The sequence below is a fragment of the Mytilus californianus genome, unplaced genomic scaffold (assembly GCF_021869535.1).
Source record: "Mytilus californianus isolate M0D057914Y unplaced genomic scaffold, xbMytCali1.0.p SCAF_5, whole genome shotgun sequence".
Classification (NCBI taxonomy): Eukaryota; Metazoa; Mollusca; class Bivalvia; order Mytilida; family Mytilidae; genus Mytilus; species Mytilus californianus.
The window spans coordinates 100,439,454-100,457,949 of NW_026262701.1; the positions used below are offsets into that span (position 1 = coordinate 100,439,454).

At 31.3% G+C, this 18,496-nt stretch overlaps 1 protein-coding gene and 1 long non-coding RNA gene across 10 annotated transcripts in view; one reads left to right on the top strand and one right to left on the bottom strand.

The window, feature by feature from the left end:
• Nucleotides 1-18,496, bottom strand: part of LOC127702195 (uncharacterized) — a 305,823-nt gene that overhangs the window by 34,737 nt on the left and 252,590 nt on the right. The gene's annotated exons all lie outside the window — the stretch shown is intronic.
• The window catches only part of LOC127702132 (septin-7-like), a 55,047-nt gene that overhangs the window by 15,131 nt on the left and 21,420 nt on the right, over nt 1-18,496 (top strand). For 8 of the 9 annotated variants that reach the window (XR_007982289.1, XM_052206226.1, XM_052206220.1 and 5 more), the window contains exons 2-5: nt 5,851-6,127; nt 14,450-14,556; nt 16,227-16,327; nt 17,866-18,000. Coding sequence is in view for 8 of the 9 variants with exons in the window: in XM_052206226.1 (XP_052062186.1) it covers nt 5,851-6,127; nt 14,450-14,556; nt 16,227-16,327; nt 17,866-18,000 (620 nt within the window). In the remaining variant the exon portion in view is untranslated. Of the gene's footprint in view, nt 1-2,027; nt 2,177-5,850; nt 6,128-14,449; nt 14,557-16,226; nt 16,328-17,865; nt 18,001-18,496 lie in introns of those variants that run through there. The other variant, XM_052206227.1, reaches the window with a different exon arrangement.

Sequence of the window (18,496 nt, forward strand, 5' to 3'; positions counted from 1 at the left end):
TTTCATTGGCAAGCATCCCATGATTTCTTTTTAATGCCCCTGCCGCAAGGCAAAGGGGGCATTAAGTGTTACCCTTGACCGTCTGTCTTTCCTCCTTTCCGTTCCATTTTCATTTGAAAAGGTAGCTTGAGGGGGGGCATTCATGTCCTCAGACATATTCTTCTTTTATTTTATAAAGCTTTACATACAACGAATGATCTGTTTTTGGATATACACCTTTACTGACTTATTGTTGGAATCCTCTTTTCAGACTTGCAGTCAACCATGAATTATGGGTCATATGACCTCTTTGTATATTTCATTTGAATGCATATTTAACTACATTAACAGTTGTATTTCAGGTGTATTTTTTCATATAATTTGAGATGAAAGTACATAAATCTAGACAAGGGTATATACATTTAAGCCTCCCCAAGTATTGGTCACTCTAACATACATTTCACACTACAGATGGTTATGGTTTGCCTCAATTGTTATGCAATTTGGAATGCATCCAAGGCCGTACAACAGCATGGAAAGGATACTTCTGTTAAAAAAAATAATTTCCCTACATTTCGAATCTTTTAATCTTTTGCATATTGCCATATTTATTAGAGTGAGAATCCAATCCAAGTATTTTTATCTTATCTACATTTCATAAACCCGAGTATTTTGTGTACCTCCTAAAGACTTTGACTTGGTATTGGGATGTATCAATGGCAGTTCATTACCATCTTCGCTGCTTACCTACATTTCATGCTTCATTGACAACAGGTAGAACTTGTTTTATTCTTATATCCTCTAAAATGACTATAATAGCTTTGATGAGAGGAAAAGGGTATAACATTTTACAAATAATCATAGATTTACTTACACCAAGATGTCATTAACTGTAATTGGATATGTTGCAATTATCATGCTTTACCATAAAATAAGATCAAATTGTGAAAGACCCCTCTCCTAAATTATTGAAATCTATCCTTTTGCATGAACCATAATATCTTGGGTGTAAACGAGAGACACCCAATTGGACTAACACCCTCAAGTCCCTCATGGAGTCACGGGTACTAGCTTTAAGCTATAACAAAGAATAAACATTTTTCCTTGTATGATACTATTTACATTGTGAGAGAAAAAGAGATTCTTCTTTCAAAAGGTTGTGATTTGAGAACTGGTCTGAAATTTAAGACGGGCTTCCACTACTAAAAATTGATGACATGCATGATAGCTGAGGCCCACAATAAAACAAAAATATGATGTCCTGAATGAAGGACCTCCCCTAAAGAAAGATATGCATGAGTCCTGTTGTTTGATTTGAAAATACTTGAAAAAAGATTTTATGAACTTCAGTACACTGTAATATAATCAAAGTGAAATTGAAATGTATAAACAGTGGCAAATTCCAGGTGGAATAGTAGAGGGCACTGGCCCCCTTTGATAGGAAAATATATAAATTTTATAAAATTGTTCAAAAATTGTTTTACCTTGCTCCGCTCGAATGTTTTTATTCGCTTTTATCCAATTTTGCCCCCTTTCAAAAATCCTGGATCTGCACCTGACAAATTATGAAATATATATATATGTATATTTATTTTGAATGCCTTGAAAATGCTATTGGACTTGTAGATGCATTTTTTTACATCACACATGAACATATGGGATTCTCATTAGTCAGTTATATTTATTCTGTTTCTTTGTACCAACCATTTACCCATACAATGTTATTATTGGCTGTGAACAATGGTGAAAGGTTTATTTTATCTTGCTACATTTGTGTAATAGATTGGTTGTAGTAATTTGTATTTACAGCCAGAAAGTGGATATAATTTAATGATTATTTGCCTGAATGAGCAAAACCCCTTAGGATTCATGTTACATTGATCCTGTCTATTGAAAATTAAGTCATTTTTCTATGGAACAATTAGCCTTGAGATATTGAATGAAGGTGTTGAATTCTGACAGAACATCAATACTTTCCATTCCTAGCTGACTCAGTTTTAGCATCCATATTAGGGTTGACTAGACTTGATTATTTCCTGATCAATTTTATATTTTTCCTGGGTTTAGTGTGCCAAGGAGTACTATGAATGAAGAGTAAAGTTGGTGAATCATTTTGTGTAAAGGAGAGGGTGAAGGTCGTTTAATCAGTTTTATATTTTGTATGAGATCGGATGTATAGTACAATATGACAACTCAGGTAAGATTAAATCATTTAATAACTCATTAATTAGGTCATTTTGCCAGAATTCCAGCATTTAAAATACAAAAAGTAATTTATGTAAATTTTTCAGACTTTTAAAAATATACAAATTTTCTTTAATAGTTTGTTTTTATTAACATACGAAATCCATGGGTCACTCCCCTATTTTATGGCAATAGTGTACTTTGTGTCATAAGAGAAGTTATATTCTACACATCAGTCAAGAGCCATACCTCTCATTAAACAGGTGCCCCATGTCTTATAAAGGTGTAAAATTTATGTTTGGAATGTAAATTTATTGATGTGTTTTGTAGGTCTAAATCTTCTACTTGTATACATATTATAACTCAGCTATGTTCTCTTCAGAAATATATGTCATATGATGAATAGGGTTGGTTGACCTTACACAGAGGTGAACAATTTGTCTTGAATATGAAAACATATGATACTTCTTAACAGCTGGATCATTATTGACCCTAGTTTATAAAAAACACAAGTTTTCTCAAATACTTTTAAATAATTATAATGTAAAGTGAGGGAATATAGGAACTCCTTTTTCTGTATTATTCAGGTGACAGGTGATGGATTTTGCAAATTTTAAGAAACTGAAAATAAGTGATAGTTACCCTCCTTAACCTTGTGAAAAATGATTATGTTTTGTTATAGTTTGTTATAACGCAGGTCAACTTGACATTTTATACATGTTTGAATTTATTGAGAGAGGATTCTTAAGTCATAATCATGTCTTTGATGGTGGTATTCAGTAAAATCCATTATAGCCCCACAAGATCACGAATGATCAGTTTAATTGTACAATCTATGAATGTAGTAACTTATTAAATAAATGTTGTATTGTGGTCAGAATGTAATCAACATTCTTCTGTAGTCAGGCAATGACCATCTGCCAGATTTTACACAGATTGAATGGTGGAGTACTTTGGCCTAGGTCATTGAAGACGCTATTTCCAATGATAAAATTCTGTTGAACTAATATATAATGCTCTTGTGTATTTCCCTGGACCCTTGAAAAGTGATGACATTCAGGTATAACCCTATTTTACAAGCAAGTCTCCATACCTTTGTACTGCTCAAAACAGGTCACCATGACCTATATCTTTATTCTTTGCCAACTAAGATGTTTACAAAGGATGATGTATTTCTGTACACCTTATCAAAAGTGCTATAGGTGTAATTTATTACAATATGAATAGAGATTCTTTTAATGCATAAGTCAACATCATAAACTTTGACCTTTTTCTCAGTTTATTTGCACATACATCTGATATGAAGACAAGGTAACTGTGTTGTAGTAGATCCCTGATACACATCTAAACTTGAAGTATACAGAATAAATTCGGAAAATGTTGAACAAGGTTCCTTTTGTGTTACTTTTGAAAAACTTCTGGTTTCATTAGCCAACAATCCTAAGATATGAAATATGATTAACATGAATGGAATTTTAAAAAAAATTCTTGGCTACATGATACCATAGAACTTCCTTATCCTTTACTTATATAGGGCATTGTGTTCAAAACTTGGGCAGAATTAAATTTCTTTTCCTAAATGGTGAACACCAGTCACATGACACTGTCAAATATTTTTCCTAACATGTCAAAAAAATAGTTGCTTGAACTGTTGAAAATGATGGTTACAGAAGCAAAATTTAACAACAAATTACAAAAGGGTATACAAGACAGTCATTTTAAAGGTCAGTCCTGGGTTGAAAAAACATCTTATGATTTACGACCACTGATTATTGGTTTCATGACTAGTCATAAGTGGGACAAGTGGTACAACATTTTGTGAAACAAGGTAAAAAAAATTGGTTCAGTACTAGACCAATGTCCACAAAAAAATAAATTTACATTTAAATCCAGTAGACAAGGTTATTTCAAGTAAACCATAAAGGCTGAGTAATTATTTGAGCCTATATGTGTATCTCCAATGTCTGGTGAGAATTTTGGAATCACTGTACATCACCAGATGTATAACAGTACAGATATTTCTAGACTGATATTGTCTTGGAGTTAATTAATAGATAGATATTCCCTTTATAATGTAGATGCAATGGATGTAGTCTGAGATCTATAGATATTCCTATCAAACATGAATCAGAAGTATTTCTATATATAACAGGGGTAACGAAGTGTTAGAAGAGGCTCCTCATGAACAGACTGATTGAAGTGCATTGTAATTCCCCCTAGCGTCACTGCTATTAGTAGTGGAGAGATGTTTGTGGTATTTTTTTTATCCCCTTGTGATGAAAAAGTTGAACTCCTGTCTATCCACATGTTGTATATTATTCTGTACAGTTTTCAAGCTAAAAACAATGCATTTTGCAAAGGTGTGAAACGCATACATACCGAATGTGTGCATATTGCCAGGATAAATAGTTTCAATAAATTACAAGCTAGAACTTTTTTTTATCCTGCAGGATATTTTTTACAATATATATATACACAAACAGTCACCAAAGGCTAGGGTTTTAAATGTCTCCTTTTCATAAAATAACTAAATTTGACTCAGGTTAATTTTGGTGCAATTTCACACTTTTCATATTGTGTGTCCTCCATACTCTTTTTGCAATTTTGATATAATACCATTTAGTCTTGGCTTCATTCATACATGTAACAATCCTGTGTATGCATGAATTATTATGTTTGAAGTTTTCAGACAATTACAGGTGGTTTAAAATTAGTTGGATGGATGGGGGATTTAACATATACCACACCTGAAATATATATCTGAATTCTATTTTAGTTTCTTCAATAGAACATGCAAGGAAACAAATGTGTTTTACATATAAAAATAAGAAGATGTTGTATGATTGCCAATAACACCAGTCATTTCCAAAGTCGCCAGACATTGGGCAAAGACCAGTTAAAATTGGTTTGGTCCAGTTAAGTGATAATTGCATTACTGGACCAAATGACCAGTAAAATTTTTAATTTTGTCCAAATAATATGTGTAAATGTCCTGTATAAAAGTGTCTGGTCCAGTTAAGAAGAATGTTTTACCGGACCAAATGTCCCGTTGATTTCTCAAAGCCTTGGGAACCACTGTTAAAGACAACTTTACACCAGAAACTAGTCACCAAATGAAGTTACGAAGTTAGCATATATAGGTTATTGTACATCCCTCAACAATGAGAAAACCCATACTGCATAACAAGCTATAAAAGACCCAGACATGACAAATGTAAAACAATGCAAACCAGAAAACCATGAATTTGTTTGCTGGTGCCAAACCGTCCCCTTACCTTGGAGTCTTGGACAGCTTTTAAACTGCAGTAGCATACAACAGTCCAGATTTCACAGCATCTACTTGATTCACTAAATTGATTCAATGAGATTTTTCACAAAAAAAAAAAAAGCAGCCAAAAAAATGAATATGTATCACCCTAAAAAAAAGTCTAGTTACATATAATTTACACAATTACATATGTATACTGACTTTCATCAGGCGAGCTCAATCACAACAAATTGGTTTTCTCAAGATCACGGTATACCAGTTTCCTTAACTAAAATTTTGGTTTACCATGAGATTATTTTACTTGTAAAATGTCGTGTTAAACTTTCCGTCACTCTGTGAATAATATATAATACCAAATTATTGTTTTCATTTTGGTCTGTTTTTTCAAGATTTTTATTTATTTTATTGTTGTTTTGTAGTTAAACGCTAAGCGGGAAGCATTTTTCAAAGATGCACCAAAATTTGATCCAGCAGCACGATTTGCAGCAGATCGTGAAAGACGTGAGGAAAGAACTAGAGAACCAGTAGCTTCAAAAGATGATGATAGAGAGAAAGAACACCATAAAGACAGAAAACACGGAGGAGGAGATACAGGATCTAAAGAATTGGAAGGATATGTTGGATTTGCTAATTTACCGAACCAAGTTTATAGAAAATCTGTTAAAAAAGGATTTGAATTCACACTAATGGTAGTTGGTAAGTATTTTATTAAATGTAATTTTTTGTGAAAGATGGTTGCGTAAGGTAATATGCCAATTAAAAAAAGGGGGAAAAGACGGAGACAGAATCTTTAAAATAACAAGTTGAGTTCATTTCATGCTGAAAGAGAGAGAGAAAAAAATTGAATAACATTTATCATAGAAAAAGAAAAACACAAAATGTGAAGTTGCTTTTAGTATTATATATTACTGTTATATACAATATAAAGATCATTGAGTCCTTAAAAAATATACAACAAAGTTTGTTATGTCTTTTCACACAATTTGTGAGGAAATCCCCCTTCAGCTATTGATGGTATGCTTTTCCATTTTGTAGAAAGTGATTTTTGACATTATATATTGATCAGCTTGAGCCTTAGGCTCACAGATATATCTATCTTGTCAAATTGTCTGTTATCATCAGTTAATAAAAATGTTAAGTGCAAGTGACCAATAGATAAAAGCCTATGGCCATTATTTACACCTAATGACCAAACCTAATTGTATTATGTCCAGAATTGGTCTAGACTAATACACAACTGACCATTTGTTTGTACACTTTTTGTTAAGAGAAACCAAAGAATGAATAAGGGTACAAGTTAAGCATAATTTACCCCGGAAATTGTACAGAAATTTCATATGTACAACTTAATTTCTTTTAAAAAAAAAGAGAGGTTAAAAAAACTTTGAGATAGCTGTACTGCAAACCAATGCAAATCAGCAACCATGTAATGTAAGACCTGTGTATAAATACATGCTTCATTACTATTTACAACTGTAAGGAGTATATTTTCATCCAAAAATTCATTTGAAATTTTATACAGTTCATTTATATAATTGGAGTAATAAGTTTTTCTTAACCATCATCAAAGTCGAATTTGACTCCAGACCCACTTGTTAATGAAAATCCGTAAAGGCTTATTAGTTAGAAATTTTCAGCATTATTGTTTTAATGAAAATATATTCATGTTTTGAACGTTTTTTGGTTCAGTAACATGTATAGTGATATAATGAACTTGGAATGTTGACAGAGTGTATTTAGTTCATGTATCATTGTTTGTTTTTTGTATGTTACATATTGAGGTCAATGTAAACTTTTGAGGTCAGATCAATAACAATTCTCCTACATTTAACAATCAGATTTTTGTAAATTTTCCCTTGGACTTTCTGTCCTGGTTTATTCCCACCATGTCCTGGTTTATTCCCATCATTTACTATGACCATAATTAAAACAAATATTACAATTGTCATTTATTTTATAGACAGGTTGATAGAAATGTTTGGGAATAGGGAAATTAAAGTTGTAATATAACCATGTATGGTATTAATATGTTAATTATAAACTTCAAACGGGTTATACTTACGGACACAGGAAGTAGGTGCTTTATTTTCTTCCTGTTAATAAGGAATAACTTATAAACTTATAAATTGGCTGCAGATTTAACATGGGGAGAGGTTCTTCAACAAAACGATTTTATGCCTCAAAATTTGTAACATGGCTTTAATTTGTAATTTTATTTCAAAGTGCACTTTTCCAATGAGCTATTTGCAAGTAATGAATTCATGAATACAAATGGACTATGAATTTCCCTACAAGGAGGTTAAAAATTAACAAACCATGCATCTGTCTGTTTTGTACGTTTAGTCTGTCCCAATTTTATTCAGGATAAAGTTTTAGTTAATATAAATATGAAGGTGTGGTAACAACCATTGAAACTTAGTAAACATGTTCATTATGATGTGAACTTTTTAATGACCGAATTAAGACTGACACAGATTTTGCAGTTCACTTATAATGTTAAAATTCAATTGAAGTTATGTTTAAGTTTTGGTTTAAGGAAGTTGACCATGAATATGTCGATAAATCAACTTGAAACCTAGTACACATGCTCAGTGTGATGTGATTTTTATTTGATAGGCCAAATTAGTACCTTAACCCAGATTTTGTGGTTCATTGAACCTTTAAATATTATAGTTTGAGCATGGCATGGTCTCTTATGGGCACACATTCATTTTTGTTGTGAAATGAATTATTCTGCAATTAATCACATGTATGGATAAGTATGCTGAAGCGTTATTTTAGAGAAACGATTTTAGCTACTTTCTTAAATATTGAGTAAGAAGTCATCATTGCATGATGCCTAAGTTAAAGATATTAGCTACAGGAACAGCATTGGAAATCATATACAAGAGGATCAGAAATCAAACTCGCTAAAGACCAAATGTACATTTTTTGTCATTTTGGCTATATCATTTCCTTCTTCATGATTTTTATAGCCCTCTTGGTATCCTCTTACTTTTAAAAGTCCTTTATTTTTCATTTTTGCGGATGTTGAGTTAAAATGTACATTGAAACTTGAATTAGGATTAAATGTAATAAAAAGTTTAAAACTTGACCTTATCCACTTGTCACTTAATATAAAGTAAATATTGAACCCATAACTTAACTGGATAAGTAGTTTACATAGTACATACAATTTGTTTATAACCAAACTGTTACTTAATTCCAAATACAGATACAATTTAAATACATCTTGATTACTTTTTTAAGCAGATAGGAAAATATTTCTGTCTGAAATTACTCCTCAGTTACGAAGATTGAAGGTCATTTATTGAAAAAGAAATTTGTATTGCCTGTGTTTTGGTATAGGTCTAAAGGAAGGGTTTTTTTTGGTTGTTTTTTATCAATGAACATGTCTAGATCTTGGATAACACAACTAGTGTCTGTTGATAATTAGGTTACTCTGATACAGGATTTTAACCTTGTTAAACAAGATCAGATGCTGAGGCATTCCTTAATGTATAATTCAGTCATGTTGCGTGTCCTCTCTGGAAACTCTTGGTCTCAGACCTGAATCCAACTGATGGCTCAAACCATGGAAGTATTTTATTGACATTCGATATTACTTCCATACTTAAACCATTTCTGACCTATATTAAATGCATGAATGATTTTGAACAAGTTTTTGCATAATAATAACTTACAATATTAGTATATATCATGGTGCTAATGAGAGTTAAGTTGTTAGTAATATTAGTAGTATGGAAATGAAGTTTGGTGAGTAATGAAGGCATAATACAAAAATGAGGTCACCTTGATTTACATTTTATGAATGGTCTGGTTTAGGTTAAGAAAGCAAATGTCAAGGCAAGTTCATAGAGTACCGGTAATGAAATTTTGTCAGTGGACAGATTATGTCTCTTAGCAAAGCAAGTGAGGGGCCTAGCTGTTTCGGACAGCTACCTAGAATTGAATAATATTGATGGAAATCAACCATCTTTTCATCTCATGTTGGTAAAAAAATTTCGGCTGTAAGTGTCCATCACTGAATGGCTACTTCCTAATTATAACAAATTAGCATCTATTGATACCCTCAGCTAACTTCCAAAAAAAATTGTCTAAAAAACTTCGAATTAATTGTAGTCAAGTATAATTTCACTGTTTTTTGCAGTGCCAAAATTCTAATATAATTGATGATGTGTTATTGAATTTGGTTCTGATTGAGAACATTCTTCCAATGAAGATAATTTACTTGATGAACAGTACTATGTTTGAACCAGCTGCCAACCAGATGTTTTATATAATTATATAATTTCATCAGTATTTACGCAAATCTTGTCTTTTTCACATAATTCAATAATTTCTTTTAACTTGAATTACACAGTTGTGCATTTGCTTTCCCAAAGAAAGTATTTGATTACCGGTATAAAATTTATGTTTTGTTCAAAAACTAAAAAAGATTTGAAAGACTAAAATAAAAACTAAATTAGAAGGTTATGATTTTCATTGCAATTCCTCTTCATAACAACCTTTGTGTTGTAATGATTTAAATGAAAAAGGTGCCCATCTCAAGTGTTAATGGTTCTACCATTCTAGTGTTGAAACAGTCTCATGTCTGAACACATTTGCTTCCGTCTCAAACGTGTTGGTTCTGTGTTTTAGTGGTGGAGTATACCAGACCCAGTCTTTAGTGTCGACAATCTATATACATACTTTGTTGTTTTTGTCAAACACAAAGTTTATGGTAGCAAAGTCTTCATATGTGAGAGTTTATGTAGTTAATTTGATATAAACAATTTATGTTCATTTAAGTGAGAGTAAACATAATGGTTTAAGTGTATGTATCTCAAGTGTGCACGGTTGGTTTCAGATTCAATCAAACAGATATTTTTTGTTATTTGGAAAATTTGGTTTTTTTGACAGATCTTTCATAGTTTCTGTTTATTTTAGCCACAACATGGATGACCTCGACATTGACATATTGTATGGACCACCTGTCTAATGTTGAAGAGTACATGTTGTCCTCACATGTCTTATTACTTTATAGAACAGCCCGGATGGTTATCAATGTTATTTTAAACCTACCATATGTACTTGTACTCGTATAACCTCCTCGATTCCAAAGTTAGTAAATGATCCTTTATTTGACAAGATCTTGGTTATTATGTAACTTGAACCAAACACATTTTTCTATTTTCTATAACCTTGCAACATGCTTCTTACAGACCTCTCAGGGTTTTTGTAAAAGTAATTTGGTGTTCAGAGAGAGTGCACTCACCCTACACAGGGCATTGGATTTTCATAACTTCTATACCCAGGGCCATAAACTTAAGGAATGATCAGTTAAGATGCTAGTGTAGGGAGAATTTTGTCTAGGTTTTTTTTAATCCCCTACCAACAAAGTCAAAGGGGACTTTAGGTTTGTACTCCGTCTGTCCATCCGTCAGTCCGGCAAATCAGTTTTCCACACTTTTTTTCGTCATGCTTGAAGATATTGATTTGATAATGGGTATATAGTTTTATCATGACAACTTACAGACCAAGTTTGAATTTTGTTCCGGTCTGATGATTTTGTGCAGAGTTATGGTCCTTGGACTTAGAAAATTCACTTAAATAATCAGTTTTCCACACTTTTTTTCATCATGCTTGAAGATATTGACTTGATATTTGTTATATAGTTAACACCATAGATCAAGTTAGCATTTTGTTTCAGTACAATTAATTTTTAACAGGTAGGGGACTATAAAATTGAGAATGGAAATGGGGAATGTGTCAAAGAGACAACAACCCGACCATAGAGCATGTATTGCATGCAATACTCTCAGAATGCTTGTTTTATTTTCTTAATTACCAGTACTATCTGCTTCATGGGATGATTGAAAGGTTATCATCTCAGCTGTAAAAAAAAAATTAAAAATGAGCCGCTTATCATCTCTTACCTAATCTTATTGTTTGCACCATATTTACATGAAAAACATAACTTTGTACAAGAAAACTTCAAAGTTAAATTTTAAGTACAGAGTATTTTAAATTCAATGTACAATTTAATATCACATGTAGAGATCATCTACACACAGGACAGTTTGTATTTCTAATGGGGAATGGAGTATATAATTACAAGGATATATTGACCAGTTTTATCCCCCAGGTGTTGTTCTAATATATAAATTGTTTATATTGTACAATAGTAAAAGTGTGCCTGGCTAACCTATGTTTATATTACTTATACATCACAAGCATACTGGAATGTAATTATGTAATAACTTATTGGTCCTTTGATGAAAAACCTCATTAGTACCTTCCTTGATGTAAAAACCTGATTGCTCTCTTCTTAAACAATTGGCTATTTGATTTATATAATTAACTTATATTTTCTTGAAAATTGCTATTTATAAATGAACTTGTTTTTGGAAGTCAACATCTTAAATGCTCAAAACTACTCTGTTGCAATTCATTAAAGTTTTGCAAAATAGTAAGAGAAAATAAGATGAAGAAAATTTATGTGATCCTTTGTTTTTTCTATGTAACGAAAAGTGTGATATTTTGGTTAGGGTATAAGATAAGAAAGGGGAAGGAATGGGACTTAATTTGATGTACAAGGTACTCTTTTAAAGATGAAAAGGGGGTGGGATGGAAATCACATGTTAAAAGTCAGTCAAGAATAACTAAGCATCTGTACGGTGATTTCATAAGGAGTTTTTTAAATTTGTTTTAAAATTTTAGATGTTAGTCGAAGTTGATCAGTTTAGTCTGGTTCTGTTTATGATTTGTACAATTGTACATTTGTTTCAAGTTTTGGACATTTGTACAATTGATTCAAGTTTAGGACAGATGTATATTTGTTTCAAGTTTTAGACAGTTGTACTTTTGATTCAAGTTTTGGACATTTGTACATTTGATTCGAGTTTTGGACAGATGTATATTTGTTTCAAGTTTTAGACAGTTGTACTTTTGATTCAAGTTTTGGACAGTTGTTACATTTCATTCAAGCTTAGGACAGTTTTACATTTGATTCAAGTTTTAGGCCAGATTTGGACAGTTGGACATCTGTTTCAAGTTTTGGACAGTTGCACATTTATTTTAAGTATATCACTTTACATTGTAATCTAGATACAGGTTTTCTGGACAGTTTTTATTGATACTGATGCATGAAACACCATTAATTGTGTTGGTAAAATATATCATAGAGACAGACTGTTCATGTGTTGACACTGCCATTTTCACATTTCTCTCCCAACTTGAACTTTACGGAATATCTGTAGAATAGTACATATTGACTTTAACTATAATGTGGATTAAACAATAAATTTCAAAAAGTATTTGCTTGATTAAAAATGAATTTTATAATAAATTGATAGACCAGGTATTTTTTTACTTCCTTTAAAAATGGATCTCTGGGTTATCTAAGAGTAATGGATAAATTGCAGGAAGAGATAATTTAGAAATAGAAAATTATTGTATTTATGGAAAATCCAATATAAACAGAATTAGCTTCTTTAAACAGACATAACACATGATTGAAAATGACACAGTTATTGATTTAGGGAGAAAAGCAATAAGGAAAAAATAAAATGGTCTGGCAAGGAAGTTGCTACCAGTACTAAATAATAAACTGATATGAATTGATATTATGATTAGTCATTCGGCTTAATAAAAATTTTCAATAACTGCAAAACAATCTCTGGGAGATCATGCTTGATTTAAGTGTAAGATTGATCCCCTTCTGGGTCAAAGCAAACACTCTCAATTCACATTTGCCATGCTTGTAGCAAGCATACAGCTATGTAAGAGTAAGATCAAATACTGGTAACTTATGGGTGGGATAGACTCTGGATAGTTGTACTGAAGCATTAGCATATTCAACAATGTTGTTGTTTTGTTGAAAAAACTCACAAATGAGTGTTTGAAAACACTGTACAAATAAAGAAGTTAAACCTTTTTGTCAGATGTGCTGTGGATTCATTATTAATTGTGGGATACCAATTTTGTGGATTTTGTGGATATAGGTCAAATTTAGGTTAATCAGGAATTTGAATGGTCTACATAGTACACATTTTTTATAGGCTTTTGGCAGACTATGCCAAAACCACAAATCAAATATCCAAGAAAAAGTTTTACTCAATCTACGAAAAATAAATAAATTCCCAGTATGTTAATAATTATTTAGAAATCTAGAGGTTTCTAGACAAATTTTAATGCATTGCTAAGGAAAAACCAGAGGGGTTACACAGTATTAGGAAACATAGTGAACATTCTGATGGTTTGATGACAGTAAATGAAAATATATATTTAAAAACTCTTAAAATACTACACAACAAATATTTAAATCTATACTATCTGTAGTATCCTTCACCAGGAGTGGTCAGAATACTCACGAACCACTCCAGTCTAGCCACAAGTGTTTGACTTATAGCTCAACAAGGATATTTATGTAAAACAGCTTTCTCATATACATGTATATACAATGGCTTCAATAAAATGAAGTGAAAGATAGTATGTTGTAAACATGTACTGAAACGTTTCAAGTTTCGTAGTATTTTTCTCTGTAATAAAATGCATGTTCTTATAAATACTCAAAAGCTGCCTTAAAAAATGTTTGAGAAATAAACGAATATAAAGTTTTCAAAAGGTTTTAAATTATTGAGAAATAAAAAATTGATAGAATAGAAGGCATGAAACAGCAGAATTATGACCACTGTAAAAAAACAAGAGGCTGAAGATACCTAAAAGACAATAAAAATTCATAAGTCAAAGAACAACACTGACGAAACGACAAGCAACAGGCTACAAAACACTGAATAGAAAACTCAACACTGATCAACAAGAACCCCATGAAAACACTGGGGGATCTCAGATGATTTGGAAGGGTAAACAAATTCTGTTCTGTGACAACCTTTATGTTGCTGATAGTAAGTACAAATTTGGTGATCAGTCTAATTTTAAGTCTTTATTATGGACGACAAAATGGAATAAATGTAAGATTTCACTTGTATATGAATTAAACTTCCATGAAATTATCTTTATCTTTTTCTGTTTCAGGTGAATCAGGGCTTGGAAAATCAACACTGATTAATTCATTATTTTTGTCTGACTTATATAGTAGTGATTATCCAGGACCATCACACAGAATACAAAAAACTGTTAAGGTATAAACAAATATCAAAACATTATCCATAGACGAAATTATTTTGTTATGGTATAGTAATAATAGTCTATCATAATTTCTCTATTTTTCTTAAAGTCCACACTGAATTGGTTCACTTTTTCCATGTTCCAGTGATTCTTGATGACAGAACAATAGTTTCCTGCAGATGATAAAACAATTTTTTGGGAATATGTATAATTTGTACCTGATTTCCGGGTTTTATTTATATCCTGATATTTTATACATGTAAAAATGATAAAATGTAGGCATGATATTTTGTTGTAGGTTAAGATGGTTCAGTTACTATACTAAAATGTTCTTTGTTCTTATCCAAAAGTACATACCGGTACATGTCAATATTACCATTTGCTTTACATGTAAAAATATTAATAACATGTTAAAATTGTTTCTCTAATGCATAATAAATTAAAGGTTTGTTTGAAATACAAAAACACCACTCACACACTGGTACATGACCGACTTGCTGAGTCATTAATGTGTTAGTTGACAAGGTCCACGGGAGGACATGTTATGTGGACACATAGCAAGCACACTACCACAAGACTGTTCAGACTTTTTAAAGTCCCCACCGCAGTGGAGGGGGAATTAAGTTTTACCCTTGTCTGTCTGTATGTCTGTCCATCTATACATCCCAAAATTCGTTTCCGTTCTTTAACTTTAGTTTGCCTCAACCATATGTTATGAAACTTATACACAATGCTTATTACCACAAAACACAGATCAATTTCTAATTTGGGTTTTGTCACTTTTACCTTTCTAGAGTTATGTCTCTTTTTAATGTTATGTACAAGGTGGGGGCATCATCTGTGTCACATGGACACATTCTCTATTTATTGTTTAAAGGAATAGTCTTTGAATATTAATGTATTAACACACAGTGAAAGTTTTCTTTATTCTCGTCCAAAAGTACATTTATGTCAATATTTACATTTGTCTTGCATGTACAAATATTTATAATGTGTTAAAATTGTTTCATTAATCATGATAATGCCTTTTTAAGGTATGAATGAAATATTTATTATCTTAAAAGTACATTAGCATATTTGACATGGTTACAAGTCACAGAACAGGTGTATGTTGTTCATTTAAACAGAAAGTTATTAATATGAAGTACAGAAGTTAACAGAAAAAAACTAGAAATTACCAAAGGCAATACATAAACATGAATAAGTCTGATGAAGGTCGTAAATGACATTTTTTAATATAAAATTTCAGAAAAAATGTAATAACAACATTGATAAATAAAAAAGCAAATCAACTGAAAATTTATAGTAAGTCCAATGGTCTAATCAGATGTGTTTAGAGAAAATAATGGCAGAAGGGATTGTGGGACCAAATTAAACATTATGATTTAGCTCAAAAAGTATGCTATCTGGAAGGTCAGTTAGAGGTCTAAAATAAGGATGAAAAGTGAGAAATTATTGATTAACAATCATTAATAAAGTCAAATGTTTTAAGAAGCCAGTGAAATGCTAAAGTTTAAGAATGATGTTTCCATGACAACTGCTTAAAAATCTTTATGTCTAGCTTTATTATTACTGGTTGAAATAGTAATACTCACCAGATAGAAAAAAATATGTATCTATTTCTTTTTTAGTCTTGTTGTATGAAACCTGTGGAACATTAAATAATTGTTGTTTATGGTTTTAGGTGGATACAACACAAGTAGTACTAAAAGAAAATGGTGTACAGTTAAAGTTAACGACAGTAGACACACCAGGTTTTGGTGATGCTGTGGATAATAGTAACTGGTAGGTATCCTCTTGCACAGTGGATTTCTTATTATATATGGGTACCAATTTTCGTCGATTATGTGGGTATAGGTCAACCATGAGTTTAAATGTTTAGCAAAGTATAAATTTTCTTCACTCTTGTATTCAGACTTTTGCAAATCAACAAAATCAAATATCCACTAATAAACATTTTTTCCTCAATCCATGAAAATTGGAATGCACGAAAATAAATGAATCCACAGTACTTCAGATAACATTTACCTTGCAATAATAATAATTTTTGTGGTTTCTGTTGAACTATCTTTTTTTTTTTTTATAAAAACAACATCTTGGAAAGCTGACAGAAATAATTATAAAATGATGTTTTATGAAAGAATAAAGAATCTAATAGATTGCTTAAAACCCAGCATATTGCTCATTGAGCACTTGGAAGAACATAGCATTATGACTTTGATACAAAGTTCAAAGTAATATCATTGCTGTTAACTGTTTAAATCATTACTGTTAAAGGAGAAGTAGAATCCTGCAAATTAGTTGTTCCTGTTTAAGAAAAATAAACAAACAAAATGGTTGAATTGTAACCTGAATGTTTCTCTGCAAAACAGATTTTGTACCTATCTTTACAACTCAGAAGAATGTTCTAATTGCTTCAACAGAGATATAAATGTATAACACAATTTATCATTGTGAGATAAGGGAGATAACCTCTGCTGCATGTAGTATCATGTGATGAACCCCTGCTGCATTTAAGATCATGTGACTGTTTCTGGCATCAGGCTGGTGTGTGAAAATTAAGATATCTTTCTAGTTTCTACACTATCTTGTATCCATGATACAATGCAAGTTGTGCAATATTTTACAGATAAAGAATAGAACTATTTCATATGAAGAAAATAAGAGTTAACTGTTTTTTAAAGCATTATAATGTCAGAAAGGATTACCAATTAGTCATTGGAATACAGATAAACCGTTGTGAAGTATATTCTTATGAGAAATAATTACATGTACACATTGAGTAATAATCAAACACTATATTTATGTAGAAAAGAAAGATTAAAGACATTTTGTTTGAGAAGAGTAAACAAGGAGTTGCATGCAATGCCATGTTAAAAGTACTTCTCATTAAAAATTAATGATTTCCCATGCTCAGTTTGTATAATAAAGAATCAAAGTACGAAGAAGGAATTGACTGCCCATTAGATCAGAAAATCACTTTCACAGTACATATGGGCAAGGGCATTTCTTTATGCTACCCACTTCCTAACTACCTATTGCATTTAAAATTATTTATTTTATAGAAGAATTTTCCTTCTTTGGTGTACACAATAATTACCATGCTTCTTAGAGGTCCTAACACATGAATATAATGTTAAGAGTAGGGGACAGGTCTAAATAAGACAAGAAAGGTGTTAATGTCAAGAGACACTATAGTCTATACAGTCTGCAGTGATGGACAAGTACTTATAATTACTTAACTAGAAAGGGGGATTTCTCCTAATTTAGATAAACATATTTCTTTTTTTTAACTGTTTAATAATATAAGACTCTTCTTGCAGTTGGCAGCCAGTAATAGACTATATAGATAGCAAATATGATGAATATTTGAATGCAGAATCACGAGTCAACAGAATCACAAATGCTGATACTCGAGTTCATGTGTGTTGTTACTTCATTGCACCTACAGGTCACGGGTATGTATCATACAACATATAAGCATGATTTATTACACTGATTACTGTTAAACGAGAAAGTGAAGACATTGTTGAAAATTCTTATTAAATTTCAGACCTCAAATGAGTAAATTTAATAAAGCATTTTATTTAGTTATGAAGAATACAAGTGTAATAAGTCTGCTTTTCCAATTTGCAAATTATAAGAGTAAAATTAAAACTAATAGCAATTGTGAAAGTTTGCAGTATCTGCACAGGTAGACATTAACCTCTGGGACCTTTCAGAGAGTATTTGGTAAAGACATATCTTGTCAAAAGTGTATATAATGGAACATATTCAAATTCAAAGTTATTAAACTGGTATCAGGATTTAAGACATGTTTAGATGTGAAAATCTCATTTTCATTGAATATCTGATTTTCTGTAAAAAATACACAAAAGAGAAACTATCATGACTATTTTGGATATGATAGGGGAAAGGAAAATTTTGATTCAAAACAAATTTGTAGTATTTTGC